We start from the raw sequence: 15,886 nt of genomic DNA on the forward strand, positions 1-15,886 counted from the left end.
TGTGTGTGTGTGTGTGTGTGTGTGTGTGTGTGTGTGTGTGTGTGTGTGTGTGTGTGTGTGTGTGTGTGCTCACACAAAGTGTCAGAGTTTAGGTCACTATCTCAGCATTAGCAAACAGGACTATGTTACAACAAAGTCCTTTATGTTTGGGAACGTTTATGTATGCAGCGCTTTTGGGGAATTGAATTTGACATTTTGCAGAAGAGCTGAGAACGACGGCGCAGTGGAGCCGTTATAGATGGAAAGAAGGAGAAAATTTCCAACAGAAAAACACAGAAATTTAGAGGCTAATCTAAGAAATTTTCTAGAAAACTAAGAACGTTTCTTAGCTCCTCAAGTCGAAGATTTGCAAGGAATTTTGAGCTCAATCTAAGAAATTGTCTTGATGAAACAAGCAAATTTTTTGAATTAAAAAAGTTGAAAATTTTTTTTACTTTTAAAACTCAGAAATTCCAAGTATTTTCTATAAAATTTCTGAGATTAAGCTAAAATGTTTCAGCATTTTTACAAAAGAGCTATGTGCAACATGTTAGAGTTATTGCTGATTTTTTTTGGCAGAAAAATAGAGGAGTATTTTTCTGCCAAAGAATGCAGAAGTGTTGAAGTTAATGTCAGAAACTTGGAAATTTCTGAATTTGAAAATTTGAAACTTTTTTAACGCTGAAAATTTCAGGGGTTTTTTCTAGAAAACTTCTGAGATTAATCTATATATTTTTTAGTCTTTTCTGGGAAAATTTCAACTTTTCAAACTCAGAAATTTCTGGGTTTTTCTAGATAATTTCTCAGATTAATTCTTAATTTTTGGGGTGGAAATTTTCTCTTTTTTGACCCTCATGCGCCATGGCATTAAGGTCACCATTCACTATGATGGCACATCGTTTCAAACATGTTTCTTTCAGTAATTCATCTCTCTGGTTTTTGCTGGGTTTGTCTTCTTGTTTCTTGAAAACGTAACCTTCAGAAATGATCTTGATCTTTAAAAAAGATCTTTTTTTCTGTCATCTAAAAGCTTTGGGAGTGTTTACTGATCAACGCGGCACAGAGGAACCGAAACGTCCGCTGCTTTCCCCCAACCTATTAGCTGACCCTCAGGTTTCCATATTGTTCTCCTCTTGTGTTTGTCGTCTCCCTTCGCAACCTCAGGTGTTTCTGTCCTCCATCGGCTCCATTTTCATATGAAGAATAAATGCTGGGAATAATTAATGTACTTATTTTAATGCTGCATTTTTTCTGTTGTTTCAAAAGCCAGAGCTGTTCCTGTTTGATTGTTAAACTGTTTCATATTCTGGGCCAGGAAACATTTTAAAGAGTTTCCTTAGAGTTTGTCTGTTAAATCTAGTGAAATGTGAAAAAGTTTTTAGATTTTTACTTTAAAGCCAACATCTTTTTTCAGTCGTGTTTGGTGAAGTTTGGTAAAAATCCTGATGTCCACATGTCAGAACCAAGCAGACAAAACCCAACAGAAACAGACTGTGTGTTAGTTTACAGGGAAAAATCAACAATTATGGGTTTGTTGACATGGAAGATAACTCATTCTAGTTATTGTGTCATATTAATTATATAGTCAAAGAGCAGCAGCAACAATAACACTAAAGGTTTTTTCTCTTTTCTCCTTTTATTTTGTCTTCTATTTTCAAATGAAACTTCAAATTGATCCCAAAGTAACTTCTAATAAACTTTTATATATGTCTATATCAAGTGGAGGATCATAGCAAAACATTTTCTTTCATTGTTTTCTAACATCTGCGGTGGTTTTACGTTCCCTCCACTTCTTCCCGTTTCATTTTCACCTTTGACCTTATGACATCAACGTTACTAGCTACAGTAATCCAGCTGTTTTAAGTCACATATAAATTTGCTAACAACAGGTGCAGCATGTTCCCCCACCAGGCGCTGTAAAAACAGACTTGTTTGCTGGATATTAAGGCCGAGCGTCATCACGGTTATTATATGGTATATTTGCCCATGTTGGCCGTCTGTCTCATTACAGTAAAAGGTTACATGTATCGGTTGTTTCCAAAAGCGGCAGGCAGTGATTACTGCAATCAGCAGAGCTCCAGCAGGTCTATTATTATCTTGTTTTGACTTGTGATCTGACCTGGCAGATTAAAGAGAAGCCCGAAAACAACAGAAAGTCATAAACATGTGAAAAAGGAAAACAGCCGAGCTGTGGCTAATCGGCGGGTCGCCTCTGTTCCTGATCAGGTCATTTACACACAACCACAACCAGCCGCTCCAAACAGAAAACACCTCAGGGTCACTTCATCTGCTCTCACCTCAGCTGCTCTTCATCACTCCTTGTGCCACTTTATGCAGCTCTGAGGCCCTTTGGTAAGACATGAAACTCAACAGGTTGTTGCTAGGTAACCCAGGAGGAAGCTAGCTTAGCTGCTTGTGAGCGGCTAAAGATGCAAAAACTGTAATTGAGTAATAGCTGTAATGTCTTTGAACTGCTCATAAGTTAGGAACGAGGTGAGAGCTGGCTTCTAAGCGAGCTTGTTTGTTGTTGTCATAGCAACTGCATACCAAGATGGCCGTCAGTTACAAAGGTTCGTGGAACTGTGACGTCACATGAGAACCGTGTATGGAACATTTTATCAGACGCAGAGCCGGTCCAAGGTATATGCAAGTTAAGTTGCTGCTACACCACAAGAAGCACCAAGTTAGCATTTTAAAAATATAAGTAGAATAACAATGAGTAATACAAGATAAAAGGCATGTTGAAAAACAATGTATATGATTTTTATAGTTACACAAATAACTATAATAAATATTTTGTATTTCTCTCCATTCTTGGGGAAATATAAGATTAAAAAAAACATGTTTTCTGTAGATTAATTGCTTATCAGCTGGTGTTTCTTTCAAATACTCAAAATAATTTGGCACTTAAATACCACTCTGCACTTCAAAATCCACATTTTATTTGCTTACTACTAGGAAAACATGTTGTATTTAGTTAAATCTAAGCAAACCGGTTGCCTCAAAAGAACCAATTACTCCAAAACATAAAAACAAATGAAGTAACTTTGTGACATTTAAGTGTTGCAAACCTAGTTGTACATAACATCTTGACATTATAAGCTATATGTGAATATTTGGTCAAGACAAAACAATATTAAACAACATGGAGTCATGAGAGCCGAATTTATTTATGTTCTGAATGTCCAAAATCATCCAGAACTTTTAAATGGTTCACTTTATGCTCAACTTAAATAGATTCGCTAATCAAGCGTTTTTTATTCAAAAGTTTACGCCACGTCTTTAAGATGAGAATAAACAAAAAGTTGATGAGGATTTAATACTTTATTAATCAAATGTCTGACAAGTATCTTGTTTTTTCACACAGCTGTTGATCTTTAGGGTTGACTGAAAGAAAATCATGAGCTACAAATATTATTTTTGGTTTCCAAAGCATCAAAAAACAATAAAATTAATCTGGCTTCATTATAAACTTTTAAAACACACACAGATGTTTTTCCTTGCTTACTAAAACATTCCTCTTATCAAACTGGTTGTTTCCTCAACAAAGCCGATCTGTTTTGGTGTCTCTGCCTTTCACATCAGCCTCTCAAGCTGTTTTCCTCTCAGACGTCTCGGAGGGCTCAGCCTGGACTTACACCCAGGAAATAAACGCTGACTCAGCGAGTCGGGGCGCTTCGTTGGAAACTGCTGCTGCATGGCTGTTTACCCAACACCGCAGCGTCGCCCAGTCCATTTAGCAAGAAACACTCTGGTCCAGGCTGAACCCAAAATACAAATGGCTAAAAATAATACAAAACATAAATGCATAAGACTGACATGACACTGTCATGAACATGAAGGAGTCTTTATGAATGTTTGACTGTTGTCATAAAGCGTCATTCGGTAAATTATGACACTTTTAATGCAAAGTTGCATTAAAAGTTGCATTAAAAGTGCCAACTTTGCATGATTTTGTAAATTATGATAATTTAATGTGAAGTTGGCGTTTTTAATGGACTTTCAGTGCAACTTTTAGAGCAACTTCGCATTAAAAATGTCATAATTTACGAATGACACTTTATGACAACTGTCATAAACATTCATAAAGACTCCTTCATGTTCATGACATGCTTATTAAACACCCCTTCAAATAAAGTGTTACCGAAAATAGAAAACTGTTGACCAACAACTCTAAAAACGCTGCAGATTGAAGAGAACAGGACAAAAATACTAAATATTACCAAGTATCTCTGGTTTAGATTCTACTTCCAATTTCTTTGTACACTTGAAATAAGACAAAATTAACTTTCAATAAATTGTTCAGCAGGATACAGAGCTTGTTTTAAGGAAATAAATCCTTAAAATTGAAAATGAAGTTCCAGTTCAGGTGGCAGATTGAAGATAGTGACATTTACTCACTTGAGTATTTTATTTAGGTAAAAATTTACTTTTAGGAGTATTTTTACTACACTGCACTTTGAGTAGGGCTGCACAGTGGCGCAGTTGGAAGAGCTGTTGCCTTGCAGCAAGAAGGTTCTGGGTTTGATTCCCGGCCCCGGTCTTTCTGCATGGAGTCTCCATGTTCTCCCTGTGCATGGTGGGTTTTCTCCGGGTTCTCCGGTTTCCTCCCACAGTCCAAAAACATGACTGTCAGGTTAATTGGTCTCTCTAAATTGCCCCTAGGTGTGAGTGTGTGTGTGCATGGTTGTGTGTCTCTGTGTTGCCCTGCGACAGACTGGCGACCTGTCCAGGGTGACCCCACCTCTTGCCTGGAAAGTTAGCTGGAGAGGAACCAGCACCTCCCAACCCCACTGTGGGACAAGGGTGTTTGGATGGATGGATGGATGGATGGATGCACTTTGAGTAATTTTACTATGAAGTATTTCTTCTCTTACTTGAGTAAAATTTCTGGATTTTCTTCCCACTGAATGAAAATCAAAAATTCACCAGACACAGAAAAACACCTGCAGTTTCTATTAAAGTTGATAGAAACTGATTTGAAAACAATTTTCTTTTCTTTTTTTTTCTTATTGTCATTTTGGTCCTTAAAATGCCAAAATTTCCACATAACTTTATATTTTGCTCCGTCTGATGATGTAATTTTTAAATGTTAATGATTGATAGTTTAATCGGTACTTGAGTAAAAATATAGTTCTACTCTTAGTTGAGTAAATTTTTTGGACGCTCTACTCACCTGTGATAAATGTTAAACAGACTAAATGGAATCGACGTGTTCTTGGTCATTTGTTTAATGAAAACAGTAAATCTGGACGTGTAAACGACTCTTTTATGTCCAGATTATCCATCTTGGCTCTGATTGGTGAATCCGTCCTGCAGATCCAGAAGCTGCAGAGACAAATTTCACCTTTTCCTCCGTTTGTCCACCTGCATAGCTTATCCTTCATCACCGAACATCCCAGAGAGCGCGGAGCCATGGGAGTAACTCAGTACGAACAGCTGCTGGGCTCAAGGTGAATGATGGGAGACTCAGAGGAGAAACAGAACCGATCTTTACTCGCTCTTCCTCTCTCTCCTCTTCCCTCCATACATTCAGTTACATAACGGCCCAATCCTCAAGGTTTGCAGCTATTCAAGCTCATGCAACAAGAAATGAGCCCAAAACTGAGAAAAAGGTCTTTTTACACTGAAAAAACACAAAATATTCCTGTATTCTTTCTCTAGTTTCCGGTGCAAATATCGTAGTAAATAAGACAAACTATAGAAGTAACTTTTCAGCTAAATATAAGCGCTTGTTTTAAGTCAGTAATTTGTTAATATTGATTATTTTTCACTTATATCATGGGGTGAAAGTGTTTTTTTTAATCAATATTAAGAAATTACAGACTTAAAACAAAATAAATGTGTCTTATTTCAAATGTACGAAGACATTTATACAAGAAACTAGACAAAAAAATCAACATATTTACAGTGTAGGCCTGTCACAATAATACATTTTGCTAGATGATAAATTGTTCCAGAAGTTATTGTGATAAATGATAATATTGTTGTTTTAAAACTATTTCCAAGTAATATAATAGTAATAAAGGCATAATAATGCATGAACACATTCTGAAAGATGTGATTAATGAACATTTAACACTGGAAGACATTTTAAATATCCATGATAAATAAACAAAACACCAAATAAAATGAATTATGGAGTCACCGTAAGCAAAATGCTGGTTGAGACCAAAGCGACAAACTGAAGACGTTTATAATCTGGTTGTTGGTTGAAAAGAGAGAAATAATAAATCATGAAAATGGAAATCATTGACTTTGTGATTGATTGATATAATGCTTATTTCGCAAGGCCTAAAAATTGTCTTTAATTAATTATAGAAATCCACAATATATCGGCTGAAATTTGTTATTTTTTTAACATATTGGTATCGGTCCGATAATTTATGAATAACCAATATTTATTTTTATCTGGTTCTGGTTTTTTCCAAAGGTAACTAAGTGAAATTAGTTATCAACCATAACAGAGATATTAATATCGTATATCGATATACGATATATATTGTACATCGGTTCATCTGTAATATCTTGTTGGCTGTAGATCAAATTATTGATTTTTTATTTGTTGGAAAAGTTTTTACAAATAATGAAACTAAACTTTTTCATGCAGAAATTCAAGATATTAAACTCCTCGTCTATCATTTCGTGTCGTGTTTCTGTCTCTTTAAGGCAGAGGTTTGGTGTGTGGAGTAACTCTCCCTCGTCTCTGTTGCAGGTTTGTTCCTGGGTGAGCGGATGGCGTGTCGGGGTCAGAATGCTGATGGTCTGTAAAACCATCCCCGTCTTTTGATAACGACCCTCCCTCTGGAGTTTCATGTGTCATCGGGACCAAACACACACCGACGCTACAGCAGAACCTGGCAAACCTCTCGTATCTAAAAGATTGATGAGGTCTGGTCCCTGCAAAGGACGCCTGGCTCCGTGTCGATGAGGCAGCTTTCATCTTTCTTCTTCTCTGCTCTTACTTCCGAGTCCTGTGGGAGGATCATGACAGGCGGAGGCCTTTCACACCAGAGGAGTCATGATTTTCCTCGGATGTTCTGCCTCCGCTTACTTCCGCTTCTCCTGGTTTAGCTGCAGTTTGGGAGCCGGGCAGGAAATCGGAGTCGGCATGCCGCTGTGGGGCCGCCGGAGCTGGAAACACAGAGGGAACAGAGCTGAACCCAAATGAGCTCAGCAAGCAGAGCTCCACACAGGACAATGTGCAACATCACCTTCTGTAATGTGGACAGTAAGGTGGACCAGTTCTTCCAGCCCACTCTCTACATCATAGTCATCGTTCTGGGGCTGCCGACCAACTGCATGGCTCTGTGGGCCGCGTACATGCAGGTGAGGACAAAACACTGCAAAAACACAAAATATTACCCAGTAATTCTGGTCTAGTTTCTCCTCAGTTCACTTGAAATAAGTGAAAATTAACTCAAGTAATTTTCCGGAAAGACATAGGAGCTTGTTTTAGGTAAATACACTGCTCAAAAAAAATAAAGGGAACACTTAAACAACACAATATAACTCCAAGTAAATCAAACTTCTGTGAAATCAAACTGTCCACTTAGGAAGCAACRCTGATTGACMMSRSGRRSSYYCSYSKKGTCAATCAGTGTTGCTTCCTAAGTGGACAGTTTTATTTCACAGAAGTTTGATTTACTTGGAGTTATATTGTGTTGTTTAAGTGTTCCCTTTATTTTTTTGAGCAGCATAATTCCTTGGGAAGCATTTCCTGTTAGAAGTGAAAGGCGAGTTCCTCTGGAACTGGAACTCGGTTGCTAGGTTACGGGTTGGCCTTGGCTGGCGTTGCTAGGTAACGGCGCCAGCGGAATTTCTACTGTTTCATCAATATGAGGGAATTATTGTCGTAAAACAAACTCCAACATCCTGCTGAGAAGTTACTTGTGAGGAATAATAAAATTACTCAAAGTACAGAGTAGTAAAAATACTCCTAAAAGTACATGTTTTCAAAAACGTTACTCAAGTTAATGTACTTTTTAGGAGTACTTTTGCTACACTGCACTGAGTAATTTTATTTTGAAGTATCTCGACTCTTACTTCAGTAAAATTTCTTGATTTTCTACCCACTGAATGAAAACCAAAAATTCACCAGACACCTGCAGTTTGTTAAAGTTTCATAAGTGAACAATTTTCTTTATTTATTTTTTGTTCCTTATATTGTCCATTGTCATTGTCATTTCACGAAACCCTACCCGTCTGAAGATGCAATTTTTAAATAGAAAATGATTGACAATTCGACCAGTTACTCAGTACTTGAGTAGACTTTTTACCAAATACCTTTTTCCTTTTATTTGAATAAAAATATGTTGGAGTAGTGCTACTCTTACTTGAGTTTGGTTTTTGGTTAGTCTTCCCGTCTGATACCCGTCTGTTCGGGTATCAGCAGCCCAGCAGGAAGTTAGCAGTGAAAACAGTAAGCAGTTCAGAAATAGACCAGCTAACCGCATCGCTGCCGTTCAGCTACACTGAACCTCAGACTCACACGTCTGACACCGTCTGCTGGATCCGATCAGCGGCCCCGGGATATTTTCCCATACGGCATCAAACATATCCAGAGCCTTATTTCCCACAGACTGTCCGTTTGCTTTGGCAGCAGCTGGAACGACTCTTATTGACTTTTCATTCATTCAAATTGTTGTTTGTCTTCAATTTCAACATCTGGGATAAATTTGAAGCTGATTGTTGACGGCACAAACACGCTTAGAAACATGCAGCCTTTATCTCTAGATAACTGAATTAATCTCCCACAGATTGAAGTGAAAGCAGAAACTCTCAGTGCCTGGAGAAAACACTTCATACGAACTGCAACAGCAGTGATTTAATGATGACGGACATCGGCGATGGCTTTGGAAAAGGAACTGTTGCTGCCAATCAATCTGGTCAAACTCTGTCAAGACTTTTCAAAACAATTTAACGTCCATCAGTCTGCAGAGAAAAGACAAGAGGAAAACATTTAAGACGGCTGCCTGTTTTCACAGGAGAGAGAATCCCAACAAATTCAGCCTGAGGTCGAACAATGCAACGCTCAGAAAAAAGACTCAGACTCTTCTACATAAGAAAAAGACTGATTAGGTTTGGATATTTCGTTCAATCAATCTTATTTGTGTAGCTCATTTCAGTAACAAGGCAGTTCAAACTGCTTTAAAGAATAAAACCATCATAAATCATATCGTCATTTGCACCACTAATGCTGACATTTTTGTGCATTCAGAGTCGGGTAGTAACTAGTTACATTTACTCATTTCATTTAGTTGAGTAACATTTTTTTTATTACATTTAGGAGTATTTTTACTACGCTGTACTTTGAGTAATTTTATTATGAAGTATTTTTACTCTCACTTGAGTAAAATTTCTGGATTTTCTACCCACTGAATGAAAAACAAACATTCTTTCATCAAATATTCACCCGACACAGACACACACCTGCAGTTTCTGTTAAAGTTTCTAAAGTTATTTATTAAAATAAACTGATTAAGTAAAATAATTTCTTGGGGAAAATGTCTTGTTATAAGTGAAATAATCAGCCAGTGGAATTAGAACTGGGTTGCTAGGTAACGGGTCGGGCTTGGCTTGGGTTGCTAGGTAACGGCGCAGCTTTTCATCACTATGAAGGATTTATTGACTTTAAACAAGCTTTTATATCTTGATGAAAAGTTACTTGTGAGTTATAATAAAATTACTCAAGTAAAAGTAAAAAGTACAACATAGCAAACATACTAAAAGTACATAAAAAAAGTTACCCAAGTAAATGTACGTTTAGGAGTACTTTTACTACACTGACCTTTGAGTAATTTTATTATGAAATATCTCTACTCTTAAGGAACATTTCTACCCACTGAATGAAAAACAAACATGTTTTAACCAAAAATTCACCAGACGCACACCTGCAGTTTCTATTAACGTTTCTAAAGTTTTTTTATTTAAAAAAAAAACTGATTTGGAAACATTTCATTTGTTATTTTTTTTGTTACTTATATGAATTATTGTAACTTTCATCCTTAAAATAACAAAATTTCCACTTAACTTTATATTTTGGTCCATCTGATGATGTAATTTTTAAATATTAAATGACTGATAATTTGATCAGTTACTCAGTTCTTGAGTCGACATTTTACCAAATACTTTTTACTCCAGTAATTTCTTGCTACTTTTTACTTTTACTTGAGTAAACATGTTGAAGTAGTGCTAATCTTACCTGCGCTCAGTTTCTGGTACTCTTCCCTCCCGTTCCTTCAGGTACGTCAGCGTAACGAACTCGGCATTTACCTGATCAACCTGTCGGTGGCTGACCTCCTTTACATTATCACTCTTCCTCTGTGGATCGACTACTTCCTGCAGCACGACGACTGGATCCATGGGCAGGAGAGCTGCAAACTGTTCGGCTTCATCTTCTACACAAACATCTACGTCAGCATTGCCTTCCTGTGCTGCATATCACTGGACCGGTACCTGGCTGTGGCGTATCCGCTGCGCTTCGTTAAGGTCCGGCGAATCAAGACAGGTAGGATTTTCATAAGACAACTGAGGGAAAATTAGGCTGTTACATTGTGGATAGAAGAATTTACTTTTAAGACAAGAAATGACAGCTTCCTGTGATTTCGAAATTGTAAATATGAGTAAACACAGATCACAAGTGGGGTTCCTCAATGCGCCATTTTGTGCTACTTTTTTCAACTTTTACAGGATCTCCTACTATGTCTACAGTATACAGCAGGGGTCCCCAAACTTTTTCCTGTGAGGGCCACATAACTTTTCCCTTCTCTGGTGGGGGGCCGGCGTCAGTTTGTAACAGAAAAAGTGTTACACGTTTCTCACCTGCGCTGCCGATTTTTACCCAGAAAGCACATGGGCAAAAACCGTTAGTGAAACGGTCACTGGGACTGACTAGTATATATTTCATTGAGGGAAACCTGGGATGCGGCGTTCATAACAAACACGTGTGTTCATCTGCTCTACCGCTAGCAAACAACCGTACTGATTAAATAACATAAAAGTCAAGCAGTTCCCTAAAAGTCCAACAGATGGCAGCAATGCGCCATGCAAAACAAAACACCCACAGTTTACAGGACACACTTCCTGCTAAAGAGCCCCCTGGTGGTTAAAAATACAATAAAATACAATATATGAAAACAAATTTGAATGCTCTCTGGTATTGTTCAGGGGGCCGGGACAAATGTGGAGGCGGGCCGGATTCGGCCCGCGGGCCGTAGTTTGGGGACCACTGGTATACAGGGTCAGCAAAAGTGCTAAATCAGAAAATTATCTCTGCTACTAGCACATTAGTAGAAGCATGAAACACTGCCAGACTAAATGGCTTCTTGTCAATGCAGAACAGAACAAAAAAACAAGCCCATACTTTTATTTTATTAAGTTAGCTCAAAATGCTGCTGGCAGGGAAACCAATCAACAACAGAAAAAGTGATCGCAAAATACCCATCCTCAATTAACAGGATGGGTTAAGCATCTATAAAGCATTCTGTGCTTTATAGATGCTCTATAAAGCACAGAATGATGATTTCTGAGTTGCTGGTCAGACATGAACCATGTAAACCACTGAGGTTATCGGAGTTCTGCTTAGTTATTGTTCAGTGGACCAGAACTAAACCAGGGAAAGCAGCACTTAGTTGATATAACATATAGGAGCTGATTTTAAGTCACCTAGCATGTTAATGAAGGAATTATTTAAGTTTATTTCAGTTTTCCCCATGTTATTAGTGAAATAATCTGCCAGTGGAACTAGAACTGGGTTGCTAGGTAACGGGCTGGGCTTGGCTGGGGTTGCTAGGTAACCCCAGCCAAGTGGAATATTCTAGCAGTGGAACTTGAACTTTTTCATTAATATTAAGGAATTATTGACTTAAAATAAGCTCACATTTCCTGCTGAGAAGTTACTTGTAAGTTGGTTTTGTCTGATTTCAAGAATACGACGATATTTGCACTACAAACTAGACCAGAAATACTTGGTAAGATTTAGTGTTTTTACAGTGTTGGTTGACTCTTCTTCAGTGGGAGGAGTTACAGCGTCACTTCTGATAACAACACACCTCTTTTTTTATTTGTGCAGCTGAAACACACAGTGGAAAAAAAACAAAAAAACTTGTTTAAACAATATTTCCAGAAAAATAAATACCTGTTCCCGCTCTTAAAGTCGGAACGTTGCCAATATTTCTGTTCTGTGTACAAGGCAAACAAGAGATTCCACTCTGTCCGTATATACCAAACAAAGATGAAACCAAAATAGAAACCTTGCTTGAAAAGAAAAGCACACGCTTGCTTTCCTAAGGTTTAAGAAAAAAGATTTACAGTGTAGAAAATTTTTATTGGATCTTAGTGGTGTGTATTAACACAAAGGAAATAAGAAAATACAGCAGCATACAACAATTTTCAGTCCTAGGACGAGTAAACTGACCCCCAGGTCATGCAACGCACAGAGAAAACAACAAGAGCTCAATCTCAGACTCAAAAGACGTCAGTTAACAAGTAAAATGTTAAAGTTGGGAGCATCACCTAATTGGCGAAGCTGCATCTAAATAAACCACAAAACTCCTCAAATAATACTTTGTTTCTCTTAACCATATAACTGTACAAATTAAAATGACAAAATTAATTAGTTTAATCGGGAAAAAAATGCCAATTTTGAAAAAACTCCAGATTTTCGATTAAAATGTTTTTGCAGTATGATTTGCGGTTTTTAGCTATAGATGTATTTCACAAAACTGCAATGGAAACACTTTAATTCATGAGTGACATGATCAACAGCCGGATGTTACTACTGGTGGAAACACCAAAGAAGACGACAGACGGGAAGTGGTAGCAGGACGATTAAATTTTTTTCTGGCTCCACTAGAGCTCTCACTGCTTCACACTTCATAAATAGTTGTGTGTCACTCTAACATGTCGAATCCATAACTTTAAAAGTAAAGTGGCTGACTAAAGTGTCCCCAAAACAAAGCAAAAGTAGCCGCTTTTGGGCTTGAGGCTCCAAAGCCTGAAAAAGACGCTGACGTCTCCTCTGATTGGCTGATAGCCATTTAACTGTTTACATCTGTCAGTGGCATGATTTTTAATGACTTATCATGTGAACAAGATTACTCACATGTGATCTTAATGTTATTTCTAATTTAATTGAAACACCATAATTGGCAAAATTGTGTTGTTTTTTTTTCGACATTAGCAGAACTTTGCTAATATTCTTGCGCACATCTTGACAAAGATAGATAATAGAAAGATAAACATATTTGCAATGGTACCATTTGCAAAAACCACATGACACACAGATAGTTACACAAATTCAACCTTGACTTCTAGTTTAAAAAATATCCATGTAAGAGAGAAACGTTTTTTTACTACTTTATTTTTTTGATATTTAAAATGTACATTGAGAAAAGTGAAATGTGGAAGTCAAATGTGTTGCGGTGCATAATCCTGTAAAATAAACTGATTCTTAAGTTTCAACAAAAAACTTTAGCATCTAGAACTATGAATTTGTAATGCTTTCATACACCTTCATCATTTTCATAATGGACATGAAACAAGATTTACAGTGTTTTTGAAATGATGCATTGAATAAAGATGGTAAACTGGGTAAATCATGGCGGAGAGCTGGAAGTCTAATTCCCCTTCTTGTCTTCCTGCAGCCGTTTGCGTCAGTGCCATCGTCTGGATCATTGAGATTATCGCCAATTCCGCTCCTCTCTTCCACGACGAACTCTTCCAGGACCGCTTCAACCACACCTTCTGCTTCGAGAAGTACCCGATGCAGGACTGGGTGGCAGGAATGAACCTCTACAGGACTTTCCTTGGTTTCCTGACGCCATGGACAGCCATGCTGGTCGCCTACAGAGGGATACTAGCCGCGGTGCGATGCAACGTCTCCACGGAGCGCCAGGAGAAAGCCAAAATCCAGCGGCTGGCCTTGAGTTTAATTCTCATCGTCCTGCTGTGCTTCGGACCGTACCACATGCTGCTCTTGGTGCGCAGCGTCATGTTTCTGAAGAAGCCGTGCGACTGCAGCTCAGAGGAGACGCTGTTTGCTGCGTACCATGTAGCGCTGGCGCTAACTAGCCTGAACTGTGTAGCTGACCCCATTTTGTATTGTTTCGTCAACGAGGGTGCCAGGAACGACGTTAGCCGCGCCCTTTACGCCATATTGTCCTCGGCATGCCAGAGGCGCCCCTCGTCCTCGCCGTCGCATGCCGACATACTCAATGCTGGCTCGGTCACCATGGAGACGCCTCTTTCGACAAAGAAGCCGTCGTGCGTGTACGTCGACGGCGGGAAGCCCAGCAGCTACAAGACGGAGCTGCTAGCCATGAAGGAGGAATGTCTGCAGATGACCATTCTTGCGGTTAAAAAGTGAATTGTTGGAAACGGCAAACCGGTTCAAACCGTCCGGCGCTGCGAAGCGGAGGATCGCCGCGAGTCGAGGGCGCGATTTCTCTCACGACGACCAGGGCGAAGTCAGATATGTTCGGTGGTGGTTGACAGGAGGCGACCAAAATTCCACTGAAACGCCAAAATGAGATTCATGAGAACTAAAGAAACAGCGTTCAACACCTGAAATGGCTGCTGCTAGCCTGCTAGCTAGCATAGCAGGAAATCTGGGTAACACTTTATTTGAAAGAGTGTGCATAAGACTGACATGAACATGAAGGAGTCTAAATATTTATGACTGTTGTCATGAAGTGTCAGGCAGTAATGACACTTTAAATGCAACTTTAAATGCAATTTTTCTTTAAAAGTATTCTTATTTACCAAATAATGCAAAGTTCATACTTTTAATTGACTTTTAATTCAACTTTTAGCAAAACTTTGCTTTGAAAGTGTTGTTTTCTGAATAATGCAAAATATGACACTTTTAATGCAAATTTTAATTCAACTTTACTTTAAAATTTCATTATTTCCCAAAGAATTAAAAGTTCACACTTTTAATTGACTTTTAATGCAAGTTGACAACCCCAACCCTAACTTTTAATACAAGTTTTTACCTTAAAAGTGAAATTATTTATATTGCATATTGCAAAGTTAACACTTTTACGGGACTTTTTCTGCAGGTTTTAATGCAAATTTGCTATAAAAGTGTCATTATTTTTCAAATAATGCAAAGTTAACTCTTTTTAATGCACCTTTAATTCAACTTTTGGTGAAACCTTTCTTTAAAATGTCATTATTTACTGAATAATGCAAGGATAACATTTTTAATGCAAGTTTTAATGCAAGATTGCATTAAAGCTGTCATTACTTTCCAAATAATGCAAAGTTTACGCTTTTAATTGACTTTTAATGTATGTTTTGCATTAAAAATGACCTCATTTTCATAACAGCCTTACACAATCATGAAAACTCCTTTATGTTTATTATAGTCATTATGACAGTCTTTTGCGGACCCTTCACAATAAAGCGTTGCTGGTGTTGGACCTGGAAGCGGCAGCAGACGACTGCTCATGTTAAACATTAAGTGGGTTTTTACTTCTTCAACCAGACTGACTTTGATTTTTTTTATTTTTTAAATTCAGTTTGCAAGCTGACTTTTAGGGATATCACTTTCTAATCCGGCGTGACATTTTGGTGCTCATGCCGCTAGTTTTTCAAGCTGAAATCAATATTTTTGACATGTCAGCCATTAACATTGCAGCCTGTTTTAATGATTTTATCTTTAGTCTGAATGTGCAGGGAGGCCAGAACATGGTCTCTCTGCACCAAAGTTAAAGTTAGAAACATGAAGGGAAATTATAAGTTCATCCTGTGGATTTTATAGCAGTGGACCAAAACGTTAATTCATTTACTGATTTTTTAAATTTTTCTCACTTGGTCAAAAAATCATTATGATACTTACAACACGCTTGTGAGTATTAAAAAAAATATATCAAAAGAGATCATCTTATACACCTTTGTGAAT

General features: G+C 37.9%; 1 protein-coding gene across 6 annotated transcripts in view; it reads left to right on the plus strand.

The window, feature by feature from the left end:
* The window catches only part of gpr4 (G protein-coupled receptor 4), a 39,859-nt gene extending 25,196 nt beyond the window's left edge, over positions 1-14,663 (plus strand). Inside the window, exons 1-5 of one of the 6 annotated variants that reach the window (XM_017308162.1) lie at positions 439-2,331; positions 2,516-2,619; positions 6,695-7,308; positions 10,225-10,489; positions 13,626-14,663. In XM_017308162.1, coding sequence (XP_017163651.1) covers positions 7,147-7,308; positions 10,225-10,489; positions 13,626-14,347 — 1,149 coding nt within the window. In that variant the 5' untranslated portion in view covers positions 439-2,331; positions 2,516-2,619; positions 6,695-7,146 and the 3' untranslated portion in view covers positions 14,348-14,663. Of the gene's footprint in view, positions 1-420; positions 2,620-5,039; positions 5,433-6,694; positions 7,309-10,224; positions 10,490-13,625 lie in introns of those variants that run through there. The other 5 variants (XM_008426571.2, XM_008426568.2, XM_008426569.2 and 2 more) reach the window with 5 other exon arrangements.
* Positions 14,664-15,886: the final 1,223 nt, after the last annotated feature.

Source organism: Poecilia reticulata, linkage group LG13, assembly GCF_000633615.1.
Source record: "Poecilia reticulata strain Guanapo linkage group LG13, Guppy_female_1.0+MT, whole genome shotgun sequence".
Taxonomy (NCBI): Eukaryota; Metazoa; Chordata; class Actinopteri; order Cyprinodontiformes; family Poeciliidae; genus Poecilia; species Poecilia reticulata.